Below are 24893 nucleotides of genomic sequence, written 5' to 3'. Positions count from 1 at the left end.
CGCATTACGACCTACAGGGCTCTCAAAGGATGAGCTAACATGATTGGTTAACCAATTAGGATCATCGTTCTGATTGGCTGCGACTCGGAAGGCCGGCTCCGCGGACCGGACGCTGTAGGCGGGCGGGAACGTGAAGTCTCCGCAGTGCCTGATGGGCTTGTTACAGGGAGGTAGCTGTGTGTGCTGAAGGCTCCAACTCGTTGAGCTGCCGTGGTCTCCGCCTCATGGCGGCGATCGGCGTGCACCTGGGCTGCACATCGGCCTGTGTGGCTGTCTACAAGGTGAGACTGGGAAGCTGGCTCTGGGTTTCGTGGCGGCCACCCTGTTCTCTGGGCTCCCGGTCGTCGGCCCGGGAACCTTGGCGTTCAAGCAAGTGACAAGTGTTGTGGATTCTTGGCCCGCTGCGTGGAGAGTGGATGCGGAGGGGATCTCGGGCACTCCGGGATGCCCTCCTGGGACGTTAGGGCTGCTGTCTCCTTTGAGGAGTTTCAGAGACGGGAAGGCCACGGGATACCGGAGGAGTCTCGGGGACCTCAAGCCTGCAAGGTGCACTTAGAAGGCTCCGGCCATAGGATGCCCAGAAGGGTTCAGAAGACGTTAGAGCCTCAGGATGCCTGGAGGAGTCCCCGGGGGCGGAGGACATCTTTCTTATAAAGATGCCCTGGGTGCCAGGACCCCTCTGGATGCCGGAGAGACAACTTATTTCCCAAGAGGTGACGGTGACGTCACGGGCACGGAATTCCCAGAGGTGGGAGGTCTTTGGAATTTCTGGGCAACTGTGGAACTACTGCAGAGAGACGGGTACCTAGTTAAGAGTTGACACTGCAGTACACACTTGATGATTCTAGAACTGACAACTTAACAAGGAGCCGTGGCTTTTTCTCCTGAATATCGAGGCAAGGAGGAACGGTGACAAGGAATTTGTCCTCTGCTAGCGTCGGGTTTAAGCCGTATGTGGCTTATATGGAAAGTCCCAAGGGATTAGCTACTGCGTTTGTAGGAATGCAGGAGGGAAGGGTGTATTTGTGGGAGAGTCGGGTTACCATGCTTGCTAGGTATTGTGTATAGAATGTGTATATTTGATCCAGTTGACTATACAGAACTAATGCAGGTGGGGGGAATGCATGGAATAGAACCCTTTTACTAAAATCTAGGAAGCTAATAGTGGCAGTTAAAAGATTGATGTATCCATTTTTCTTTCCACGTAGATGGCAAAGCAACAGTGGCATAAATGCCAAAGTGACCTGCTGCTGGTGTTCTGAGTTAGGCAGGACAACCAAAGACAGACGCTGGAAGACTTAGGCTTTGCAAGTAGCCGGGTCCAGCAGGTCTCCGAGGACCGAACCCCCTGTAGCCTAGCAGGAGCCCTTTTATTGATTGTTACACAAAAGGCCTTTTAGCAAAGCAATTCCCAAATACCTAAACCTCTCATCTGATATAGCAGCTTTCTGAAGGAACCCTAACCTACACAGCTATCAATCAACCATTGCAACCCTAACCTACACAGCTATCAACCATTGCAACCCTAACCTACACAGCTATCAACCATTGCAACCCTAACCTACACAGCTATCAACCATTGCAACCCTAACCTACACAGCTATCAACCATTGCAACCCTAACCTACACAGCTATCAACCATTGCAACCCTAACCTACACAGCTATCAACCATTGCAACCCTAACCTACACAGCTATCAACCATTGCAACCCTAACCTACACAGCTATCAACCATTGCAACCCTAACCTACACAGCTATCAACCATTGCAACCCTAACCTACACAGCTATCAACCATTGCAACCCTAACCTACACAGCTATCAATCAACCATTGCAACCCTAACCTACACAGCTATCAATCAACCATTGCAACCCTAACCTACACAGCTATCAATCAACCATTGCAACCCTAACCTACACAGCTATCAACCATTGCAACCCTAACCTACACAGCTATCAACCATTGCAACCCTAACCTACACAGCTATCAACCATTGCAACCCTAACCTACACAGCTATCAACCATTGCAACCCTAACCTACACAGCTATCAACCATTGCAACCCTAACCTACACAGCTATCAACCATTGCAACCCTAACCTACACAGCTATCAACCATTGCAAGACTTTCTATTTTGGAATGTCTTGTGACTAAGGTCACGTAGAGGCTCCAGAATTCCCAAAGGAAGAGGAAATCAATTAATCCCAGTGAACAGTCACTGATTATTTATAAAAGAATACTTCAGGGCCTAAGTGGCCATCACTCTGGAGTAAATGTCCGGTACAAGGCTCTCTTGTAAAACCCACTACAAACGTGCAGATGTGTTCAATGAGATTGTGTATTCCAACGTGAAAAAACTAACCCTGGCATGTCTTTCTTTAGGATGGCCGGGCAGATGTGGTTGCAAACGATGCAGGGGACAGAGTCACACCAGCCATTGTTGCTTACTCAGAAAATGAACAGGTACTCTCTAGTACCCTCGTTTTTGGGGGGGTGGCGGGGAAGCAGGGTTTGTCCTTTTAAATAGTGAAAAGTTGCATGCATTGTAGTTAATATGCTGCTCTTTTTCAGGTGGTCGGACTGGCAGCAAAGCAGAGTAGAATAAGAAATATTTCAAGCACAGTCGTGAAAGTGAAGCAGATCCTTGGCAGAAGGTATGATATAAAGTACTTTAAGAGATGGTAACCAAAGAAAAAAAATTATGTTCGTAAGTTCTAGGCATAATGCAAAACAAAACTAGAGAAATTGCAGTTTACTTGATGGTGGTCATTTCAGGGAGGACCCCGGTGGGTTTGCTCAGAAATTGGCTTCTTGCTAACAGGTCTGAAGTATTGAATGCCACCATTCACTCTTAGCCATTTGTGTCAGTCACAAGTGCTACTTTGTTTTGTTGTTGTTGTTGTTGTTTTTCCCAAGACAAGGTTTCTCTGTGTGGCCTTGGCTATTGTAGACCAGGCTGGCCTTGAACTCACAGAGATCCACCTACTTCAGCCTCCTGAGTGCTAGGATTAAAGGCATGGGCAGCCCCCGCCACGCAAGTGATACTTTGGGCTTTTTGCATTTTTCTTTTTTTTTAACTGAGTGAACTTGAATAATTTTGTTGGAACTTGAAGTTTTCTCTGCATGGTGACTGAGTTCAACAAAATCTTTTATTGATCATAATTTATGTAACTGCTTTTGATTTTCCTCCTTGGGGCCCTTTGTGATACTTTCTGGGAACTGATTTTTTTTTTTTTCCCAGTTGACTCACAAATATAATCATTGGAGAAACAGCTTAATTAATATCTTAAGAATCAGGTCAATCATTTGTTGTGACTTTAATTACAAGATTATAGAGGCTTGCTTCCCCAGACTTCAGTCTCCTCAAATTACAGATTATCATAATAATTAGGGCCCTTTCATTTTCGGTGGAGTAGTAGTAATTGACAGTGTTTGAGTGCGTTAGCATCTGTGGTTCTATTCAATCCTCTCAACATCTGCATAGAAATGGGTTGGGCAGGCACTATCCTTTGATACTTACAGATGAGGAAGTCGAGGCACATGGAATTTGTGGCTTTTCCACATTAAAAAGGTGAATTAGATAAGCCTGCAGGTCAGGACTTCTAATCCTCAGCTCTTCTATGTCTTTTCTAATTCATCTAATTAGAATGTAAATCTTAGACATTTTCTTGTGTTGATTTTGAAATTTGGAGATTATTAGTTAAATTTAATACTTCACTTACTTGTGCATGTTTATTAGCTCTTGCCCATTTAGCATACTGAACTTGATATCACAGTATTTAGAAACAAATTCAGAGTGTGTGTGTGTGTGTGTGTGTGTGTGTGTGTGAGAGAGAGAGAGAGAGAGATACAATTATACTCCATATCCTTTAGCTTTAGTAGTTATTACTAAGCATATTAAAAATAAATTGCCATCAAATGTTCTTGAATCATAAATGGAGAGTTGTGATAAATCTTGAAGCCAGAGTCATTGAGGAGCCAGTAATTTTTTTAAAGTAACACCCGCCCCGCCCTCGCCCCCTCCCCCACCTTTGGAGAGAGCAGCTAGCATATTATTAGGTTAACTGTTTCCCCCAGTGGAACCACTCTGCGAGACTGTATCTGAGCATCGCAACCAGGACACTAATGTTGACTCAGTCAAGACAGAGAACATCCATATCTGTTATCTACCCCCGGGAGCCAGCAGTGTTCTGATTTGTTCCCTTTATGCTACCACGACTGTCATTTCTTATACTAGCTTAAGCTCACGTTTCACACCTTGAAAGTTAAATCCATCTAGCAAGAATGCAGTAGTGGGTTACATGGGTAGCACATAGCTACACCACAATAAATGAACCAAAGTGAGTAAAAGCCGAGTACCGTTCAGACATACCACTAGGCCACAGCCCTGCCAGTACTTCACCTGAGATAGTTACCTCACTCGGGTTATTTCCTTCCTCAGCCCAACTACTTAGTCGGAGCACTGTCATTTTTATAAAACATGGTCATATCAGGTCTCAGCCTCGGATGCATTTAGCCCTGTGTAGAAGAGCCAGTCCCTTTGTTACCAAGCCATGAAACCCATAGCCCGGTACTTCCCATGGATGGATGAACTCCCGAAGCCTTGGCCATATTCCTTCCTGTGGCCTACACGCAGGTAGCACTGTTTATCTTGCTGCCAGAATGCCCTTTACACCTTCCCTATAACTCTCGTTCCCCTGTGGCCTTCCAGCCAGAAGTGTGCTCCTCAGCCCTGGCTTCTCAGCAATTAGCCCCGAGAGGAAAGACCCGGACCCGGCTGGCTCCTGGAAATATGCTGAGAACACACAGAGCTTCCCCACGCCTCCAAAACTGTACCCTGCTGCCCAGGAGCTTGCTTCGGTAGCCCCTCCTTCCCAGCCCACTATGGCCACCACCAGTAGCAGTGCTGGCATCCGGTGGTCCAGCCAGGAGACACGAACTCTGCTCTCCATCCTAGGCGAGGCAGAGTACATCCGGCGCCTCCAGACTATGCACCATAATGCAGATGTCTATCAGGCCGTGTCTGAGCGGATGCAGCAGGAAGGCTTCCGCCGTACCGAACGCCAATGCCGCTCCAAGTTTAAAGTCCTGAAGGCGTTATATTTAAAGGCCTATGTCGCCCACACCACCAGTATGGGAGATCCACCTCACTGCCCATTTTATGATATGCTGGATCAGCTTCTTCGAAGTCAGATAGTGACTGACCCAGACAACTTAATGGAGGCTGCTGCTTGGGCCAAGCACTGTGGTCAGGATTTAGTGACCTCTGACACCCCAGGGCAAGAGGGGACCAGCACTCGGGAAGTGCAAAAGACTCAGGCAGCTGGCCGTGAGTGTATTTTGCAAACAGTTAATGAATCAGATGAGGATTGTGAGCTGAGCATCAGTGACCGGATGCAAGACGCCAGCAACCTTGAGGACTCCTGGGATGATGGATCCTCGGGTGCAGGTAACTCCCACACACGAGGGATGGGGTCTTAGAGTCACTTGGCCCCAAATAGCGTTACAAGTTTGGACCGCACTCTCTTGAGCATAGCTCTCATTTCTGTCTCATGAAACCCCCTTTCTTAGAGTACTCCAGGGTTTTAGCTAGGATCCTAGCTATATAATCAAACTCTTCACACATAAAGACGTGCTCTGTCAAAGCACCCTAGTTGGGCATCACTTGTGCATGTCAGCTCCAACCCTGAATGCTATGTCTGGTGTCGGGCATTACTTGTAATGGCTACTTTGGAATACGTGGGGGAACGAATCAGATGGACAGCCCCCACAGAAAGCGTCTTGGGGAACACACAGGGTCAGTTTTATCAATGATCAAAGAAGCCAAACTATCCACATTATCTCCTTGCAGAAAGCGTCCTTCCCAAGAACCACCCTGCTTTTGTAACTGTCTCGACTCTATGGCTGGCTGCAAGCATTCCCTTAGCAGGAGTGTCCTCTTTGCAACACTGTGGCTTTGTTTTTCAGGGTGCTCTCAAGGGACCCCCAGCTACAGCAGCTCCCACCACCTTTTCAGAGGTGCAGTTGCTCCCTGTCAGAGGCTCCCCATGACCAGCCTGAGTGTGTCGAGGGAGCCCAGTCCCGGCACCAGCACCAGCCGAAACCCTCTTGGGGCAGCCTCCACAGCACAGCATCCAGGCTCCTCTTCCAGAGTTGCTTTTGTCTCTGGTAGGGACAGAGCCCTGACCAGTGAGCCCCCTCCACAGTGGGCAAGGCAAAAAAGGCGCTCGGTGGCCAGGACCATTGCAGCTGAGCTGGCAGCGAACAGGAGGTTGGCACGAGAGCTCTCCAAGAGAGAGGAAGAGAAGCTGGACAGGCTGATCGCTATCAGTGAGGAGGCCAGTGCCCAGCAAGACACTGCTAACGAGCTGCGCAGGGATGCTGTCATCGCCATCAGACGCCTGGCTACAGCAGTAGAAGAGGCAACCGCTGCTTTTCAGCTAGGGCTTGAGAAGGTGCTTCAGAGGTTGATTTCAAATACCAAAAGCTAGGAGCTGATGGAATGGATATGTGTCCCAGGCTATTTCTAACAACTGCCTTCTGAACCCCAGCTCCAGGAGAGACGAACTGTTAGTACGCACAACAGTAGTGAGTTCCTTTTCCTAATATCTTCCACTAACGGAAAGGTCTAGTAGACAAGTCCACGAGCTGCCTTTTTCTGGCTTCCTCACTTGTGTGAAGCGATTTTCTTTACCTCTACAACAGTCTCCTCACCTGTCAAGGGGCTCATAGTCCTTCCTGCCCTGCCTACCTCACAGGGTTGTTGTGAGGGTCCGGTGGCTTTTAGATGCGAAAGGGTTAAGGTTTGAAAACATTATGCACATGTTCAGTTACTAACACGTTTGCCCTTGGCTGAGGTGAAGCTGGGGTGGTGAATGCGGTAACCTCCGTCTTACAACATGCAGAAGGGTAGCGGAATCCCATGACATCACTGCTTGAACCTTTATCAGTTTAATTAGTTTGCCTCTTAGATTGAGATCTTAAGTTCTTAAAGCTCTCCATGGTTCAACTAGTCTAGGTATAACTATATGTGTGTCTCCATCTCCTACATTTTCACGGCTGTATCTCTGACATACCTACTAGCAAGCACTTAGTCCCGCCAGCTTCCCTTGCCTGTTTTACTAGTTCCTGCTCTCTGTAGAGATGAGGATCTAAGTGAGCACTGTGGGAGGTAAATGCTTGGTACTGCTATACTTCAGGATGGGAAAATAGTGTAAGGAAATTCTTTGCATTTTATATTATTTAAGCCCCTTAAATTCATAAATTGTGTGTTTACGTTGTGGTTGCCATTTGAGCATGGAAACAACCCGGATTATAACTGTTTTCAATCTGCCTGTGGCTGCTCCTATCTGTTTCTTACAGGTTGATGCAGGGTTTGGACCCTGACGTGTTATTGAGTTCCAAAGTAACTTTTTTTTCAACAAGAGTTGGTAGGGTTGGTAGGTGTAGTGGAAGGAGCTGCTCATTTGTCCTGTAGCTTGGAAGATGCTAAGCAGCCTCTGAGCAGACACAGCTTTGTTTAAGCACCAGCCCTGAACCAGTGCACTCCCCTCAGCATCCCACTGCACTGCGAGAGCTGCTTCTTAGTGGGTCTTGTAGCTCTCTAGAAAACACAGGTAATAGTCTGGGGATTTAAATGCCCTCCTGCAATTAGGAAGCTTGGAGAAAGTGGGCAAGTGTGTTGAGAGGTTTGGTTTTTTTGTCATTGTTGTTTGTTTGCTTGTTTGGTTTTTTGGGTTTTTTGTTTGTTTGTTTTTTCGGGGGGAGGGAGGTGTACATTGTAGTCAGGTGCTTACATGGAAGCTGGAAATATAAATTAGTAAAGAAAAGGACAAAAAACTGGTGGGACCCCCGTGGAACCATGGCTAAGTGGCCAAGAGCAAGCTGCTGTTGGAATGAGCACTGGCTCCATGAGCAGTGTGAGCTGTGAAACACTGGGGTCTGGGGGAGCTCCCTGCCCCCAGCTCTGTCACAGCCACTTCCCCTTTTGTGCCTCATTTCTTTTATCTCTAAGTTGAGGAACTTCTACTAGGTAATGTTTCTAGTACCTTTCAGTTTTAACTTTTAGGTAACACAGTACAGGTAAAAATGGAGCAGCTATTAGTAGATGTTTGAAATACTGTTTACGATTGCATTTAAGGGCACCCTCTATAGTGTTGATGTTTATTGATGGTGGCCAACCATAGATGCCTTTCTTTCACTGAAGTGGGTACATAGATAAGTGTATGGTGTCTCTTGTGTTTAGGCCATGACATGGGAAAATGCATATATGTTGTAACCAAATAAAACTAACGTAGATAATGTTTTCTGGAGGAAACAGAAGCACTTGAAGGACACGTAGGCCTATGCCATAAAAATCTGTTGGTGACAAGATTTATTTGACATGGGAGAAATACTAAGGAGCAGAAGTGGAGTTAAATGTGAGGGATTTTTGGAAACCCTAACCGGGCAGAGTAACTAAAATAAAGGAATAAACTTCAAAGTCCTGAGGCATTAATAAGAAAACATGCAGAGCAATAAAGGAGACTGTAGTGGTGGAGCCATGCCCGGGAGAGCAGGCTGAGGTCCTGCTTGAGTCTCAGGCTTGCCCTTTACCTCCTCCAACAAGCCTTTCACCATCTGTAACTCAGGCTCTTCATCTAACAGTTGCCCATCCTACCTACCTCACAGGGGTGTTGTGAGGGCCAGCACACTGACGAATGTACAGTTAGGTGTGTAGGCACTGGGCCACTTGGGTGCAGGGCACTTGGGTGCTGGTGCTGCCAAACCAGGGGCCCTGATAACTCTAAGAGATACTTGGGAAAGTGGACAGGGCATTGCTGATAAAAAGGACCGACACCTCCTGAAGGCCACAGTGTGAGTGAGGTGCTGTGTATACCAGCTTCGCACCTTTGTTTGTCTGTTACCTAACTTAATCCTGGTGTGTACAAATAAAGTTTTGACTTGTGTGTGTAATTGTGGGTCTGTCCACTATTTTCTGATGGTAACTAATCCTTTGTCACTTCGTCTTGCTTTCTGTGTGTCTGTGAGTCTCCAGTGTCATTTATGTCTGTCTTGCCCTTGTGCTACATGGGCGTCCTGTCCTCAGACAACTAAGAAATGAAGTTCTAAGAGTTCTATCAATTCCCTAAAATAGCCTTCCTGGAAAATGATCCTGTGCTATTGGTTAGTAGCTTACAGGCCATACAGTCAGTAGAAGTTGCTGGCCAATTAAAGTAAATTCTGCTCTGAACACACAAGAATTACACGGAACAGGTACAAATTTACTCTCTGCACACACTTTGTCTTTTCTTGTGCTCCCTTAAAATATCTGGGATGAAGTCCATATGGTTTAGAAAATAGAAAGGCCAGGCAGTTTCATTGGGGTTGGGGGCGGGGAGGGGGTGACTAAACCCAACACTGCATATCTAGTTGCTGGCCAGTTACACTATTAGTTAGCTGTGACAAATTCTCAATTTTTAGATGATAAAGCTAAGATGAGCCTGCATGTGATTTCACAGTTGTAAACCAAATTAGCCTATTTAAAAAACCCTTTCTGTCCCCTCAGATGGTAGGGGTTAGCGTTCTCAAATGACCCCTGCTCGCTGTTGGCCACTAATCATTTTCAGCTCCTATTCAGCTTTTGAGACTTGGTGTAGAGAACAGTCAGAGCTTCTTAGACTACTAGAAAGGAACAGACTGTTTTGTTTTCATTTCTACATGAAATTAATCAGAGTTCCCATCTGTTTGAAGAACAGAAGTAGAGTGGTTGTTTACAGTGTTAGTGGGAGGCTACTGGGGTGTAGGTGGAGTCAAGTCCTGCCTTTGTCCCTATTAGCCTGTAAGTAACTACCCATCTCAGAACATTTCTCTAAAATAATGAACACCTTACCTGTCCCACTTGGTATTATGAGGCCTGGAAATAGTGACAGCTGCACACACTGGTATTAACATCTTAGTGGCAACCATTTTTTTTTTTCATTTCGTGTAGTTATTTGCATTTTACATGAGGCATTAATCTATAATGTCTTTTGGTGTATGCATAAAAGAGTACAACTCTCCATATATAGAGTTTATACTTTCGCTCAATTTCTGTTTGGGGTGTTAATTTTCATGTATAAAAACCAAGCAACAAATGTGGGGTTAGGTCTTTACCAGACCTGAGTTTACAGTCTTACCTCCTTTTGTCCTTTGTATCTCAGTAGTTGGGTCTTCTGATCCTAGGTGTGAAAGTGCAGGGTTTTAGATACAGTATTCAAATTCATTCAGAAATGTTTGGCCAGGTCAGAACAACAGTTAAGTACTTTCAAATGCAGCGAATAACAATTACAGCTGTTGTAAATCCTCCATTAAATTCAAGCTTTTGTGTTACTATTGAGCAACTTAATAATTTAGTTGATGTTTCTATTCAGTGGTGTGAAAAGTAACAACTTCTTTAAACCTCACATATGTACAATATTTTTTAACGCTGAGGTATCTTTATTTCTCTTTATGAACAGCTCTGCCGACCCTCAGGCTCAGAAATACATCTCGGAAAGTAAATGTTCGGTGAGTATGATCTTTCAGTCTTTCCCTTGCTCAAAGTCATTAATTGCCAAACAAAATTCCAGTACAAACTGAAATTCATTTACAGTTTTTATTTAGATTATGTTTGGTATAATTTTTTTTTTTTTTAGGTCATTGAGAAAAATGGGAAATTGCGATATGAAATAGATACTGGAGAAGAAACAAAACTTGTTAATCCAGAAGATGTTGCCAGGCTCATATTCAGTAAAATGAAAGGTACTACACGAAAGTTAACTGCTAACTTAGTTGGTTTTGCGACTTCCCCTGGAGCTGGAGTTAGAAGCAATTGTGAGCTACTTGATGTGGGTGCTGGGAATTGAACTCAGGTCCTCTGCAAGAACAATGCATGTTCTTAACCACTGAGCCACCTCTCCAGCTCCCAACTGTTAACTTTAAATGATCCCTTAACTTAACCTTAAAAGAGTTGGGACAGTGATTCCCAGTGGAGACAGACACATGCTTGGGGCTTGCTGGCTGGCCGGCCTGGCCTACTTGTAGAGTTCTAAGCAAGTTAAAGACACACACACACACACACACACACACACACACACACACACACACACACACATACACACACAAAGATTTGAGGAGGAAAACAGTGAGTGAGTCCATAAGTTAGCAGTTAGAACTAAAGTAGATTTTGCTTGGCTCTGGCCTTAACCTTTCCTGTAATGACAGGGCATACCTGAAATGCTTGGCACCAGAAGTACATAAAATTTCAGAGATTTTTAAAATTGGAGATATTTATCTAGGATCTGCCAGTTAGGAATACCTAATCCGTGGGTGGGGTTGTGGCATACATCTGTAATCCCAGCACCTGTGAGGCCGAGGCAGGTAGATCTGAGTTCTAGGCCAGCCAGGGCTACTCAATGAGTCCCCATCTAGTGGCAGGGGTCAGGCTAATCCCTAGTCCCAAATTCTGAACTCCAAAACTTTCCAAAACCAAAAACTTGTTGAGCATTGCTTTGAAACACTGCAGATTCCAGATGTTCAAGCTGTAATGTGAAAGGATTGGGCCAGGTTCCTTATAAGGAATGGTGGTCTTGGCACAGCCCCTTTTTTGTTTTTGTTTTTAATTTATTTTTATTTCATGTGCATTGTTGTTTTACCTGCATGTACATCTGTGTGAGGGTGTCAGGTCCCATGGAACTAGAGTTACAGACAGTTGCGAATTGCCATGTGGTTGCTGGGAATTGAACCCTGGCCCTCTGGAAGAGCACTCAGTGTTCTTAACTGCTGAGCCATCTCTCCATGAGCTTTTTATCCCATCAGACAGATCTGTACAAGGTGATCTCTCTGAGTCAGTCTGATCTATCAAGTGAGTTCCAGAACAGCCAGGGCTGCACAGAGAAACCCTGTCTTGGGGAAAGAAAGAAATCTTGTGAGAGGCAAGGCAGTCCTTATTTGGAGTCTCTTCACAAGAATGTCTTTGAAACTAGTTCCCTGGACCCATCTAACTTAGATTTCTGATAGCCCAAAGCTGAAGAGCCTGGGTTGTTGGAAAGTGCCTGGTTCTGGGTCCACAAACCATCATGAAAACCATAAGAAGCAGTGCATGACTTAAGAGCCACAGGAGGGAGTGGACAGGGGTGGGGTGGGGCCAGAATTGGGGCCAAGGCTTAGTGAGAAAAATCTTTGGCTTCAATTAGGAAACTACAAGAAAGTTACATCGCTTACAGTGCATCATCACAATATATTTATTCGTGTTTGCTTTTCAATGTACAGAAACGGCACATTCTGTCTTGGGCTCAGATGCAAATGAAGTAGTTATTACTGTGCCATTTGATTTTGGAGAAAAGCAAAAATCTGCTCTGGGGTAAGTGTAACTCTCTTAACTTGGTTAGTTAAAAGAAATACTTTACATTCAGTGATAAAATGTAAAGTTACGTTTGGAGATTGCTTCCGCGGTACAGTGGCATTTATACATATCTCATGGTAATGTCGTTAGTGTTTCTTTTTCTGAAGAGAACTTAGTATTAGATGCCCTGTGCCCTCTTAGCTGTTTTTATTGGGAACTGTTTAACTACCGGGGTAAACTGTTGTTTATGAATCAGTTTGCCTGTTTCATGTAGTTGAGGCTTATGTTGGAATTGCATAAGAATTTTGTAAGAAAAAGAAAAAAAGAAGTGATTACTGAATGAAAGGAAGTTTATTCCAAACCACTGGGACTGCCTCTCAGGGAAGCGGAGGGAATGGGGGAGGGGGAGTTTTAGGGCTTTAAAAGGAAACAGGTACTTTGAAGGAGGGGAATCTGTAGGGGGTGGGCTTTGAAGTGTCTGACAGGTGCTTGTTGCCTAGAGAATGAAGGAGCCTCGCAGCTCCACAGCCCTTACATACTGACCACAGCACAGGCCTGTGTGCCTGCCTCCCTTTAGCAGGTAGAAGCTATTTTCCCAAGTCCCTGTGGTAGCGTTCTGCCTGTGCATTGGCAAGCAGAGAACTGCCACATTTATTTGTGAGCCCACAGCAAAGAAATCAGAAAATTACACAATGTTGTAGATGTTTTGATTGCTTCCTAAAATTTGTAATCATGGCATTTATTTGCTTTCTTCATTCAGTCAAAACTTACTGGTTTCCTTTACCTCATAAGGTACATTGTATTCAGGTAGACTGCCCAGGGATGAGTGCAGTGCAGCTCTGACCGAGCAGAAGGGACTCTAATTCTGTCAGAGTGGTACTGCTTCAGAGGGGGATGCTCTGAGCAATAAGGAGGTAAGGTACGGCTCAGCCATTCGGGGCCCAGAGGCTCCCCGAAATGAACTTTTTAAAAGAAAATAGATATTTTTGAAAGCTATCTTCCCATCTCTTTCTATTTTTGTGTGTAATCTGCACATGCGTAGTGCATATGTGTTTGCTGGTACCTTTGGAGGCTTTCTGTCACTTACTACCTTATCTCTTGTGACAGGATCTCTCACTGAACTTGGCACTCACCATTGGCCTGGGCTGCTGGTTATCAAGTGCCAAGGATCCTGCCCTGCTTCCTGACTTACACACATACACACTCACACACTACACACACACACACACACACACACACACGTACTCACTCACTCCCTGCCCTGCACTGTGGCTACAGATACACACCATCACACTTGTGTTTTATGTGGGACACACACACACACACACACACACACACACACACACACACACACACATGCTGCCCTGTACTGTGGTTTGTGGTTGCAGACAAGCACCATCACGTTTGTGTTTTACATGGGTGTTGGGGATTCAAACCCAGGTTCTCATGCTTGTGTAGCAGGCCTGTTTACTGACTGAGCCACCCCCACTGGCCATGGCTTTTTTTTTTTTTTTTTTTTTTTTTCTTATTCAATATAAGTACAAACTACTGTGTCAAGAAAACAGGCTCTGGCCAGGTGTGGTGGCACATGCCTTTAATCCCAGCACTCAGGAGGCAGAGGCAGGTGGATGTCTGAGTTCAAGACCAGCCTGGTCTACAAAGTGAGTGAGTCCAGGACAGCCAGGGCTTGTTATACAGAGAAATCCTGTCTAGGAAAGCCAAAAGAGAGAGAGAGGAAATCCCAGCCTCTGAGCAGTGTATTTTTAAACAGAAGTAGCTCCAGTCGCTTGCCTTGCACGTGTTCTTCCTTGCACGGTCTCTTGTGGAGTATCATTTGCGAGCACAGGAGCCTTTCAGGTACAACTGTAGGACTGAGCATGTGATATGAAGTTCACTGAGAGCAATTGTTCACAGGGAAGCTGCTGGCGCCGCTGGATTTAACGTGTTGCGACTAATACACGAACCATCTGCAGCTCTTCTTGCTTATGGGATTGGACAAGACTGTCCCACCGGGAAGAGGTAAACACTGGATCTCTAGCTTTCAGTGCAATTATAGTAATTATGTCCATAAGCATGGCGCAGCCTTTACATACGGAACCCACATAGGTCTGAGCAGCTGAGGATGGGAAAGCAGGGAAAGGGGAAGGGGCACATCCTCCTGTCACCCTCATTTTCTTGTGGAAATTGGCTAACTATAGACTGATCCACTCTCCAAGTGACACTGAAGCACTGTTGCCACTTCCAGGTCTTGGACATGTTTAGAAACAATTGATGCTACTTTAACAGTTGATGGCCACGCATGTTAGAGAAATTAATTTAGATATGGTGGCAGCCTTCTAATAATTAAAAAATAAGATGCCCCGCCACAGACATTATATTATATGAGGTTTATTTAAGTGAGCATGGGGGAGAAGGAAAGGGGAGGGGTACCCCAGAGAGACACAGAGACAGAGGCAGGAAAAGAGAAAGAAGGTAGGTAAGAGGGTAAGAGAGAGAGGAAGAAAGGGGGTTAAGAGAGAAAGAACGAGCATGAGGAGGGTTTGGCCTTTTATAATCTTGGGCAGGGCCACGCCCCACAGCAGGTAAGCAGTGACGTCACACTTGGGCAGATGAAGCAGAATCCTAACCTTTCCAAATTGTTTGACCCTGTCCACATTTCTCACGTTTAGAGAAACTCCGTATATATCACTTGGAAATTGTTTTAAGGTAAACCAGATTAATGTAAAAGTTTAGAAATTATGAATTCTGATATATAAGAAGTGGGGAGTTGGCTCCTAGTGTCCTGTATTTTGGACCTATCAGCTGTTGTCATAATGTGTATAATATTAATGGGATTTCTGTGCTTGGTTCTATTTGGATTCATAGTAATCATGAAACCCTTGTTTGCTTTACTTTGAAAAGCTAGTGTTTGAAGTCTAGTCCTTCCGAAAATAGTTTCTTTAGCATAATGGACCAAAAGGAGCTTTGTTTGTTTTTCAGAACAATGTGAGTTAAAGGCTGAGTGGCCACTGGTGACTAGGGACAAGCTGGTGACTCATCTGGGCTGCAATCTTTCCTCATTGTCATTTAAATAGATGCATACTAAAGGCTTTGAAAATATAGTCTGGCTTTAAAATGTTGTGCTCCTCAGATGAACTACTCTTTTCTCTCTCTCTCAGCAATGTTTTGGTATTTAAGCTTGGAGGAACATCCCTATCACTCAGTATCATGGAAGTTAACAGTGGGATGTATCGGGTTCTCTCAACAAACACCAGTGATGACATAGGGGGTGCACATTTCACAGCAACCTTGGCACAGTACCTGGCGTCGGAGTTCCAGAGGTGAGTACCACGCCCATTCCGATGGCGGCTTCACCTCAAGGGTTTCCTTGGCTTATTTTGCTTTGCTTTCCTTTTTAGGATTGATGTGGCTGGAGTGGTAGCTTGGCCGCTGCCAGGGAGCTAAACTCAGGTCTAATACACTTTTAACAGCCCAGCCATGTCTTTAGTCCCAGCGCTTTAAACTATTCTGAACAAAGGAAGATGTATTTTCCTCCTTGTGTGGAGACCCAGGTGTCTTCATGACCTCAGAAGCAGAGGCCAGGTCACCAGCAGCACAGTGCTCCTTTTAAGCCAGGCACGACAGTTCATACTTGCAGTCCCAGCACCTGCAAGGCAGGGCAGGGACACTCGAGTTGAGGCCAGCTCAATTCTTCTTTTTTTAAAGGGTGAATTCCCATGTAGAGTAAAAACATGTACTGCTTTTTATTATAAAGGTATTGCTTAACAAAAAATTGGTCATTACTTGAAGTCACCCACACTGGATATGAGAGACTTTAATTTTACACATTGTTTTGCACGTGAGGAAGCACCTTGAGCTGTCAGTATCAGCACCTAGCTCACACCAATCACAGCGATTGTGGTGACTGTAAAAGTGACACACATATGCTCTGGTCTGATAGTCACACCTGCGATAGCCTCTGACTCAAAGTATGTTTATCATGGTTACTTAGTACAGCCATTCAAAATCGTATACAAACTGGTTCATTGCTGCTCCTGAGAGGACTCAGACGGCTTAGGAGCATGTAACAGCGTTAGGAGCCACATGACTTGCATCTGGTTAACTCATTATTGTTCTAATGGTATCTAGATTTTAGTGGCATTAAATTATAAATGACCCAGGACCTTTAAATTTCAAATGTTACGTTTTTAGGTTGTTCAAACATGACGTGAGGGGAAATGCCCGAGCCATGATGAAATTGATGAACAGCGCTGAAGTGGCCAAACATTCGCTGTCAACTTTGGGGAGTGCCAATTGCTTTGTAGATTCATTGTATGAAGGTCAAGATTTTGATTGCAATGTCTCCAGGTAAAACTGATATACGAGAGACATTTCAGAGATTCCATGTGTAATTTTCCAGTGTGTAGCATTTCTTTCTCTCCTTAGTTATCTGTAGTGAGGGCACATCACTGTCTACAGACTTGGAGCTCATTATTTTTAATCAGGCTAAATAATTGTTACAGTTTGAATTCAGAGTCCCTGCTCTGTAAGTGTTGTTTTTCACTGAAGATTGACATGTCCTATGCTCATGGTTTTCTCTAGGCTACTTGGCCTATGAGCATTCTCAGGAGAGTTATCCGTGGTCCCCCCTTACCTTCCCTGATGCTGAGATCACAGGCACATGCCGCCCTGCCCTGTTTGTTTTGTGGTTGCTGGGGACTTGAACTCAGGTCCTCACCCTTGCAGAGCAAGTGCATTTGCTCACCAAGCCATCTCCCCAACCCTTTGTTTTGTATTGTGAGACAGGGTCTCATGTAGCCCAGGCTAGCCTCAAGCTCACAGTAGCTGTGGATACCTGGAACTCGTGGTCCTTCTGCATCTACCTCTTCAGTCCTGGAACTGCAGGCATGCACCACAGTGCTAGGCTGTGCAGCAGCAGGGCCCAGGACTGCATCGATGCTAATAAGCAAACCCTCTATAAACTGAGCCACATCCCTAGCCAATGTTTTATATTTTAATCATCTTTATGACATTTAGCAAACACAGATTTAATGTGCAGAAATAGTGCTTAATAGCCTTATCTTTTAAGTGACCCAAGTGCTTGCACCTTTACCCAGAAGCACAAGGCAGAAGGCTGAGGCTGCTCCTGTCGTTCACACTGCGCGTTTACTAGCAACAACTAGTTAGCGTGTTGCGGTTTCCCAGCATCTGACAATACACTGCTTTGAAGCACAGTTAGAATTAAAGTCACGCTGGTCAGACGGAAACATTCAATGCCTCGGGAGCCGCTGTGGCTAGCTCTTTAGCACAGCCCAAAGGACAGAAAAGGCATTAAAGTGCATGGACATCTCTTGAGAACTGGAGGATCTTCACGTTGTTTCTATTTCCAGATTGCTCAAGCACTCAAAAGGTGTGTGCTTGCTTACTCCTATCCGTATAAAAAGGAAATGAACTTTGTCATATCTCTTTGAGGAATTTATCCAAACTATTTCAACTGTAAAGTATGTTTAGTATCTGTAGGTAAGAACATTTGAAATCACTCACCTGCATTTAATAAAATAAGCGTGGAGCAGCACGATGGCTCAGCAGGCAAAGGTGCTCCATGGCCTGAGTTCGGTCCCTGAGGCCCACATGATGGAGGAAGAGAATCAACTCCTGAGTTGCCCTCTATCTTTACATATGCGCCGTGCACACACACACAGATAAAGAAATGGAAAAGGAATTAGATTCACAGGGACTGCAGAAGAGAGCCGCCACTCTTGGCAAGTTGTAGAACTTTCCATTCATTTAATGGAGATTACTGAGTTTTTTTGCTGTTCATTAATAAAATGTAGTAACTTAAAAAAAAACACTTGAATATGAAATGAGGCAGTACAGTTTTCATGGATGGAATCTGTCTCAATATTACATGTCAGTGTGCAACTTTCTTAGAACAGGCTGGATATTATTATAACATCATCTCCTTCACCTCAGTAGTCAATACTCATGAATTCAGTTACATGAGTGTATAAGCAAGGGTCAAACATTAACCTACAAAATTGTACAGTGACACTGAATAAAGCATTTTAAACTATTGAACATATTTACTATTCAGATGCATCTGTAATCTCTTGACTCATTGTTATTACCTGGAATATAAAATTCAATGAGGCTACTCCAAAAATAATTGTTTTTCTTTATTAAAAGTCACATATGTAAAAATAAAAATGCTACAGGAAAAAATATATCATCTCAGACAGTAATGGGAAGTAACTAGGAATATTTGTTAACATTTGGACATATGAAAATAGAAAAATTGTCCAAATGGTGATTTTATTAGGGTCAGTGGATTTACTACTGTTGGGCATGCCATGTATTTGTGTATTTTCTTAGCTATATTTTGGATCCTTATGGGTCTGTCATGAGCAAGATGACCCTCCCTTTGAATTGGATATTAAGTATTTTCAGACATGTAGGTAATAACTCGGGAACACACACACAGACACAGCTTAATAGCCTGTCACTCTTCTGAGAAGCCAGACAGCACTAAGTCTTTGCTCTGCTCTCTTCTCTCCCACCCACGGTCACACCTGCACATACAGAGCAAGATTTGAACTTCTTTGTTCTCCGCTCTTTAACAAATGTATAGAAGCCGTCCGAGAACTCTTACGTCAAAGTGGATTTACAGCAGATGATATTAACAAGGTAACGCTTTATCCTTTCTTAATTAGTTTTAGGAACAATTTCAGGTTTAGAATTTAGGGAATAACAGTGTAGAAAAATATGTTTCTGGACTTTCGTTAATGTTTAAAGATCTAGTAAACTCACATATGTATGTGTATATTCTGTTTCTTCACCCACAAAAACTAAACCCAGAATAATTCCCCTCCAATAATATGTTTATCCCCTGTGTGAGACAGACAGATTACTGAAGTGTGTCCTGTAACCATGCACTGTGTTTGTTGACCACTAGCCATCAGCTCTGAGGTAGACACTGTCATCTGCCCCAGTGTGATAAGCTGAGACTCTCAAGTCCAGAGATGAAGCGATTTCCCGAGGACCTTGAGGATCGTTTCTGAATTTGGGGGATAACTTACAGGAAGATGGACAGCTGTGTCATGGGAAAGCCCTCAGCAGCATGGATGACAGCTCTGCCTCCCTGGAGCACCTGCCCACTAGTAGCAGCCCTCCCAGGATGCCTGCTGTCCCCCAGGAGGGCTACTTCTTTATGGCCTGAGGGTGGGCTCTGACCTCCCCTCTGGGGCCTGTGGAGGAATGTCTTGAGTGGATGTAACAACTGTCAATAAAGCGCTGTTTAGCCAATAAGCTGGGCAGAAGGACAGGAAGTGGAAGGCGGGAGTTCATGGAGAGGGGGCGGAGCCAAGTTTGACAGTTTAGAGAGAGAAAGACGACAGGGAAATAGAAGTCTCCAAGGATCACAGGGGCAAGTGCTTGGGATATATGTGTGTTATGAGGTTTAGCGTAGTTTATGTTAGTTTACCAGTAGATGAGAATCCGTTTATATTCTGCCTGGCTCGTAGTGCTGGCAGCCTTAAAATACATTTCCGTGGAAACAGATGCTCAATCGCAGCTTCATTGTCTGGGCCGCGCTTTCTTCTGAGAACCTGGCAAGACTTCCCAATGGAAGTAAAGAGTGTAGCTGATTCTGAGGGTTCGTGGGGTCGGTGGCTGGGGTGTAACCCAGGGAACACCGAAGCCTACTGTAGACGGTCTGTTCCCGTCTTCATTTGTCTTGGGGTTCTGTCATGTAATTGTCACTACAGTACAACTCTGAATTGCTTAAGCCTTAGACTGTTGCTGTGGATATACAGGTTTTTAAGAATTAAAAACCCAGAACTGTCTTTTGTCGCTTGCCCGTGCTGCAGTAAGAACTGCACTCTCGGTGCCTTTTAGAGCAAGCATTTGCTTGCTTGGGTTACATATGAGTGGCAGACAGTGGCTGGAGCTCTGCTTCTGTAGCTGTTCCCTTGGCTTCACAGTTGCAGAGCGTAGGTTAAAGGAGCAGCCATGTGCAGTTCCCACCCCCTGGAATAGAGAAAGAGAAGGAACATCTCTTGAGAACATCTGCCACCCTCACGCTTCTGTTTACATGTGGTATGACCATGTGCACGGTCGGGCTCCTAGACGGGCCTGACAGGATGATGGCCAGGGAGTGGACCATTGGGCTTTATAGGCATTAAGACATTTAGCGCTCACAGGGTGCACTGTAGGTCAGCATGGTCTGCATCTTCAGGTGTTCTTTTACAAACCGCTGAGACCTTAGTAGCAAGAACAAATAATTAGCGCCCTGCATTGTCGGCACGCACCAGGAATTGTAGTACTTGGGAAGACGAGGCAGGAGAGTAAGGAGTGCAGGGTAGTCCCTGAATACAGAGCGTCCGACATGAGCCCGGGCTACATGAAAGCCTTGCTACACCCCAGCCTCCTCCAGGTCCTACCCGCCCCTTACACGCTAAAACAGGCAGTGAGCCATGTTACTGCACAGAAGCTGTATTACAAACTGCAGTGTAAAGGGAAGCTATTTTCTATTCAAATGTAAGTTTAGAGAATAAACCCCATTTCTCTGATTTGTTACTTAATAATTTATTTAAAGTAAAACCTAGTTTTTTAAGTTAGATTGCTTACTGGCAATAGTAATGCTATGTAGCTTTCATCCTAAAATCAAATATTAGAAGACAACATTTTCCAGAGTTTTGGGGTTTGTTTTTTTGTTTGGTTATTTGGTTGGTTGGGAGGGGGAGTTACAGTTTACTAATAAAGCTTTTTGTTGAATATGAGAATTTTTAAGACATTGTACATTTTTCTATATTTACTAGGATGATAAAATTTTAGGGAAATTTTTTCTTCTTAAAGGCAAATCCACTTTAAAGAACAAAAACCTGGTACTTGTCGCACCCTCACTTGCAGTAGGTGCGGTGCCCCTTGTTGCAGCCTACTTGTCCAAGAGCCTTAGTGTCGTGAGCTTCTGTCACGTTGGAGTTTGATGATGAGATAAGTGGCTGGTTTCCCTTCCCGGGCTGTGTCTGGTCAGCACTCTGCAGGTGCAGAGTCTCGGGTGCTGATGGGACGAGTCAGGGTGAACCTGGGGATTTACAGAGCACCTCTACGTGAAGTGCTCCAGAGATGAGATTTAGTCAGATAGATACTAAGAGCTTAAAGCAGAGTTCTGTACTAACATAAAACATCTTTCCCCATCAATGCTAAAGCAAAAAAAAAAAAAAAAGTCTATAGTATAGTTTTCTTATGGAAAGATTTAACAATATTGGTTACAAAATGTATGTAAACATCTTTTATAAAATGTTGGGATAGCTCAGAATGTTAATTATTCCTCCTATTCAGTTGACTTAATGCTTAAACTTTGTACCACAGCACTCATAAGCTCTGTATCTTATAGTATGATTTTGTATCTTAAATTTGTTTAGAGGAAAAGATATTAAGTTCCTTTGTTTGTTAGGTAACATGTCAAACAAGGGCTCTTGTGGTGCAGGCCTCACCCTGCTCTTCCTGTCTCAGGTTGTGCTGTGTGGCGGCTCGTCAAGAATCCCACGGCTGCAGCAGCTGATTAAAGACCTCTTCCCAGCTGTGCAGCTGCTCAACTCCATCCCTCCAGATGAGGTCATCCCTATCGGTGCAGCCATAGAGGCCGGGATTCTTGTTGGGAAAGAGAGCACATCAGGGGACGACTCTCTCATGATAGAGTGTTCAGCCAAGGATATTTTAGTTAAGGTGTGTTTTGTTTTCTGTGCATTTACATAAAGGTACTACAAATTAATTGCTCTAAGTATTCGTCTATATGGTAATATGTAATAAGTCCTGTAACAGGTACAGGAAGAACTTGAAATTTAGACTAGTAATTACATAGTTATGGATTCTTTTTGCAGTCTCACTACATATCTATGGAACCTGTTAATTTCTAAGAAGATAAAGAACGACTTTAAACACCACCTTCTAGCATATGTAGAGAGAACTATATATCAGAATGTAATTAAAAAGGGAGGTGGAATTAGGGTTGTGCCTGTGTTTCCTCTGCCTACTTTGCGGACTGTCAGTGAGGACTATATATCTCCTCCACAGCAGGAGTGACAGGGGCTATATTCAATTGTAAAGATAAAAACCAGCGTGCTCTCCTGCTCCTTAGGGGGTTGATGAATCAGGTGCCAACAGATTCACAGTACTGTTTCCATCCGGGACTCCTCTGCCAGCTCGGAGACAGCACACTCTGCAAGCCCCTGGCAGTATAGCTTCTGTTTGCCTTGAACTCTATGAGTCTGAGGGGAGGAACTCTGCTAAAGAAGAGACCAAGTTTGCACAGGTAAATAAATATTGGATACTATGACTTTGCCCTAGGCAAATACTTGGCGTTTTCTTCCAAAGTTGGTCCAGTTAACCTCCCCATTAATACAAAAGATATGTAGTTTGTAACATCCTTATGAATAAATTGCTTCTACTTACTCATTTTTCCAAAGTGAGAGAAAATAAGTGATCTTTTGTTTGAAAGCATAACAAGTCAGTCTGTGTTTCCACTGTTTCTCTGCCTTTTGGCTCATCTTAGTAATCAGGTAACTTGGAGAAGATAAAATTTTCCATTTGGTAAATACCAGGTGACTGATGAAGTAATGTTCAAACAGAGCCACCTGCCTCAAGTTGCCCTCTCACCTCCACATGCCTGTCAAGGCTCGAGCCCACACATGTGCACACACACAAAAAAGTAAGATAAAATAATTTTTTAAAAAGAAAATTGAAGGCTGGGCAGCAGTGGCCCACACCTTTAATCCCAGCACTTGGGAGGAGGAAACAGGTGGATGTCTCGGAGTTTGAAGACAACCAGAGCTACACACAGTGACCCTGTCTCAGGAAAAAGAACAAAGGGGATTGCAGGAGTGTGTGGCACTAAGCTGGGAAGAGAGTGTTCCTGTCCTGTGCCTCCTTTCCAAATGAGGCACTGGACAGTGACTCATAAAATCATCAAACTTGATCTTTGCAGAGGCTGGGAAGCAATGCCGAACTCCTAACTTGGTTGTATTGGAACACCAGTCTTTCAGAAACTAAGAAATGATACACTATCATAACACTCGTTACTGACAGATGTTACCAAAAACTCTGTATATTTCTTGAAATGGGTAGCATTCTAAGGATGCCCGCAAAGTATGCTTGAGGGCAATCTGTGCTACTGTGGGCATTGGCTTAATTCCCTACCCTGAAAGTAGTCTGATTTTTGAGGACAGTACTTCTTAACAGCAATCATGTAAATTGAATGTGACAAAATAAAGGGACAAATACATTAATTGTCTTATATATTCTCCCTCTAAATGAGATATTTATACTTAACAAGACTTAGCTCCCCAACCTCTGAATTCTCTTTAAATGGAAGGATAATTGAAAACTGTCCCATTTTAAAAGGTTTGTTTTAGTTAAAAACTAAACTTTGAGCTGGGTGTGGTAGCCACGTCTGTAATCCTAGCACTCAGGGAGGCAGAGGCAGGCAGATCTCTGTGAGTTTGAAGCCAGCCTGGTCTACAAAGCAAGTCAGGACAGCCAGAGTTACACAGAGAAACCCTGGCTCAAAAACCAAAAAAACCTAAACATTGGTCCTTTACAGTAAAAAAGTACTGAATTATCTTTGTTTTTTGTTTTGTTTTTGCATGGACAGGTTGTGCTCCAGGATTTAGATAAAAAAGAAAATGGATTACGTGATATATTAGCTGTTCTTACTATGAAAAGGTACAAAATTAAATGTTTGCAGTATTATGAAGATTCTCTGAAATTGGGTTCCTTTATAGTTTGGCTAATTATTATGACTCTAGGCGAGTCATTTGTTAAATGCTGTAGCAATTTTCCTGTGGATCATATTTCTACTGTGGGATCTTCTGCTTTAGAAAGAAATGTATACCAAGTAATTAGCAACATTATGGACTTTCTATGGACCCTTTTTATCTCTGGGAAAGCTCTAGGAAATTTGTTACTGATTAAATTCAGCTGCTGCCATTTATTTACTACTGGGCCATCTTACCATTGTTTATTCTAAGTAAATATTTTTCATTTGACCTTAGGAACAGTATATTCTGTAAATGGAATGGGCTTGCCATGGCCTGGGTTTGGAGTTGCCATGACCTGTCCTGAGCTTGTATAAAGCCTGGAGCTTTTATCAAAGTCTTGGATTTCCAAGGAATACAGCTCTGGTCTCAGGTCTAGAGGAGTCCAAGAGCCTCCAAGAAACAGCACGTGCCAAATTTAAAGACACTAGGCTCATGTTTATTCTCTTAAAGTTCTTTTGAAAAATTCAAGATCCTCCTGAAAAACTTTGTGTTTGTATAAACTCAGGGCTTATGAAATGTATTTATTTATTTCCTTAGGGATGGATCTTTACAGGTGACATGCACAGACCAAGAGACTGGAAAATGTGAAGCCGTCACTGTTGAGGTTGCATCGCAACTGTTTTAGATAAACCAAGACTTTTTTTAGAACTATAATATCAACATTATTTGATTTTGTGTATAAGTGTTGTTTATAATAAAATACTTTTTCGATGAATGGTATAAGCTATGTTTCTATTAAAATACAATTCATTAG

The 24893-nt window shown here is 43.9% G+C and overlaps 2 protein-coding genes across 2 annotated transcripts; both read left to right on the top strand.

The window, feature by feature from the left end:
- The first annotated feature begins 224 nt into the window (after positions 1-224).
- On the top strand, positions 225-24893 carry Hspa14 (heat shock protein family A (Hsp70) member 14). The gene is made up of 14 exons (XM_051151330.1): positions 225-281; positions 2384-2464; positions 2573-2655; positions 10480-10528; positions 10657-10762; positions 12272-12362; positions 14259-14363; positions 15503-15664; positions 16536-16691; positions 18905-19007; positions 21837-22049; positions 22462-22635; positions 23974-24044; positions 24677-24893. The coding sequence occupies exons 1-14, from the start codon at positions 225-227 to the stop codon at positions 24762-24764; spliced, it is 1539 nt and encodes a 512-aa protein (XP_051007287.1). The 3' UTR covers positions 24765-24893.
- On the top strand, positions 4778-6517 carry Msantd7 (Myb/SANT DNA binding domain containing 7). The gene is made up of 2 exons (XM_051151318.1): positions 4778-5450; positions 5969-6517. Exons 1-2 carry the CDS (start codon positions 4886-4888, stop codon positions 6490-6492), a joined length of 1089 nt encoding a protein of 362 aa, XP_051007275.1. The 5' UTR covers positions 4778-4885; the 3' UTR covers positions 6493-6517.

This window comes from Acomys russatus, chromosome 9 (assembly GCF_903995435.1).
Source record: "Acomys russatus chromosome 9, mAcoRus1.1, whole genome shotgun sequence".
NCBI lineage: Eukaryota > Metazoa > Chordata > Mammalia > Rodentia > Muridae > Acomys > Acomys russatus.
Note: the sequence above shows the minus strand (reverse complement) of the source record. Positions and strands in the feature narration are given on the sequence as shown.

What these genes read in the sequence shown, in the direction of transcription:
- Hspa14 (XM_051151330.1), top strand. Translation starts at nt 225, where the DNA reads ATGGCGGCGATCGGCGTGCACCTGGGCTGCACATCGGCCTGTGTGGCT. An exon ending in CTGGCGTCGGAGTTCCAGAG is followed by an intron (nt 15,665 to 16,535) that starts GTGAGTACCACG and finishes TTACGTTTTTAG; the next exon opens with GTTGTTCAAACATGACGTGA. An exon ending in CAGCAGATGATATTAACAAG is followed by an intron (nt 19,008 to 21,836) that starts GTAACGCTTTAT and finishes TTCCTGTCTCAG; the next exon opens with GTTGTGCTGTGTGGCGGCTC.
- Msantd7 (XM_051151318.1), top strand. Translation starts at nt 4,886, where the DNA reads ATGGCCACCACCAGTAGCAGTGCTGGCATCCGGTGGTCCAGCCAGGAG. An exon ending in TGATGGATCCTCGGGTGCAG is followed by an intron (nt 5,451 to 5,968) that starts GTAACTCCCACA and finishes TTTGTTTTTCAG; the next exon opens with GGTGCTCTCAAGGGACCCCC.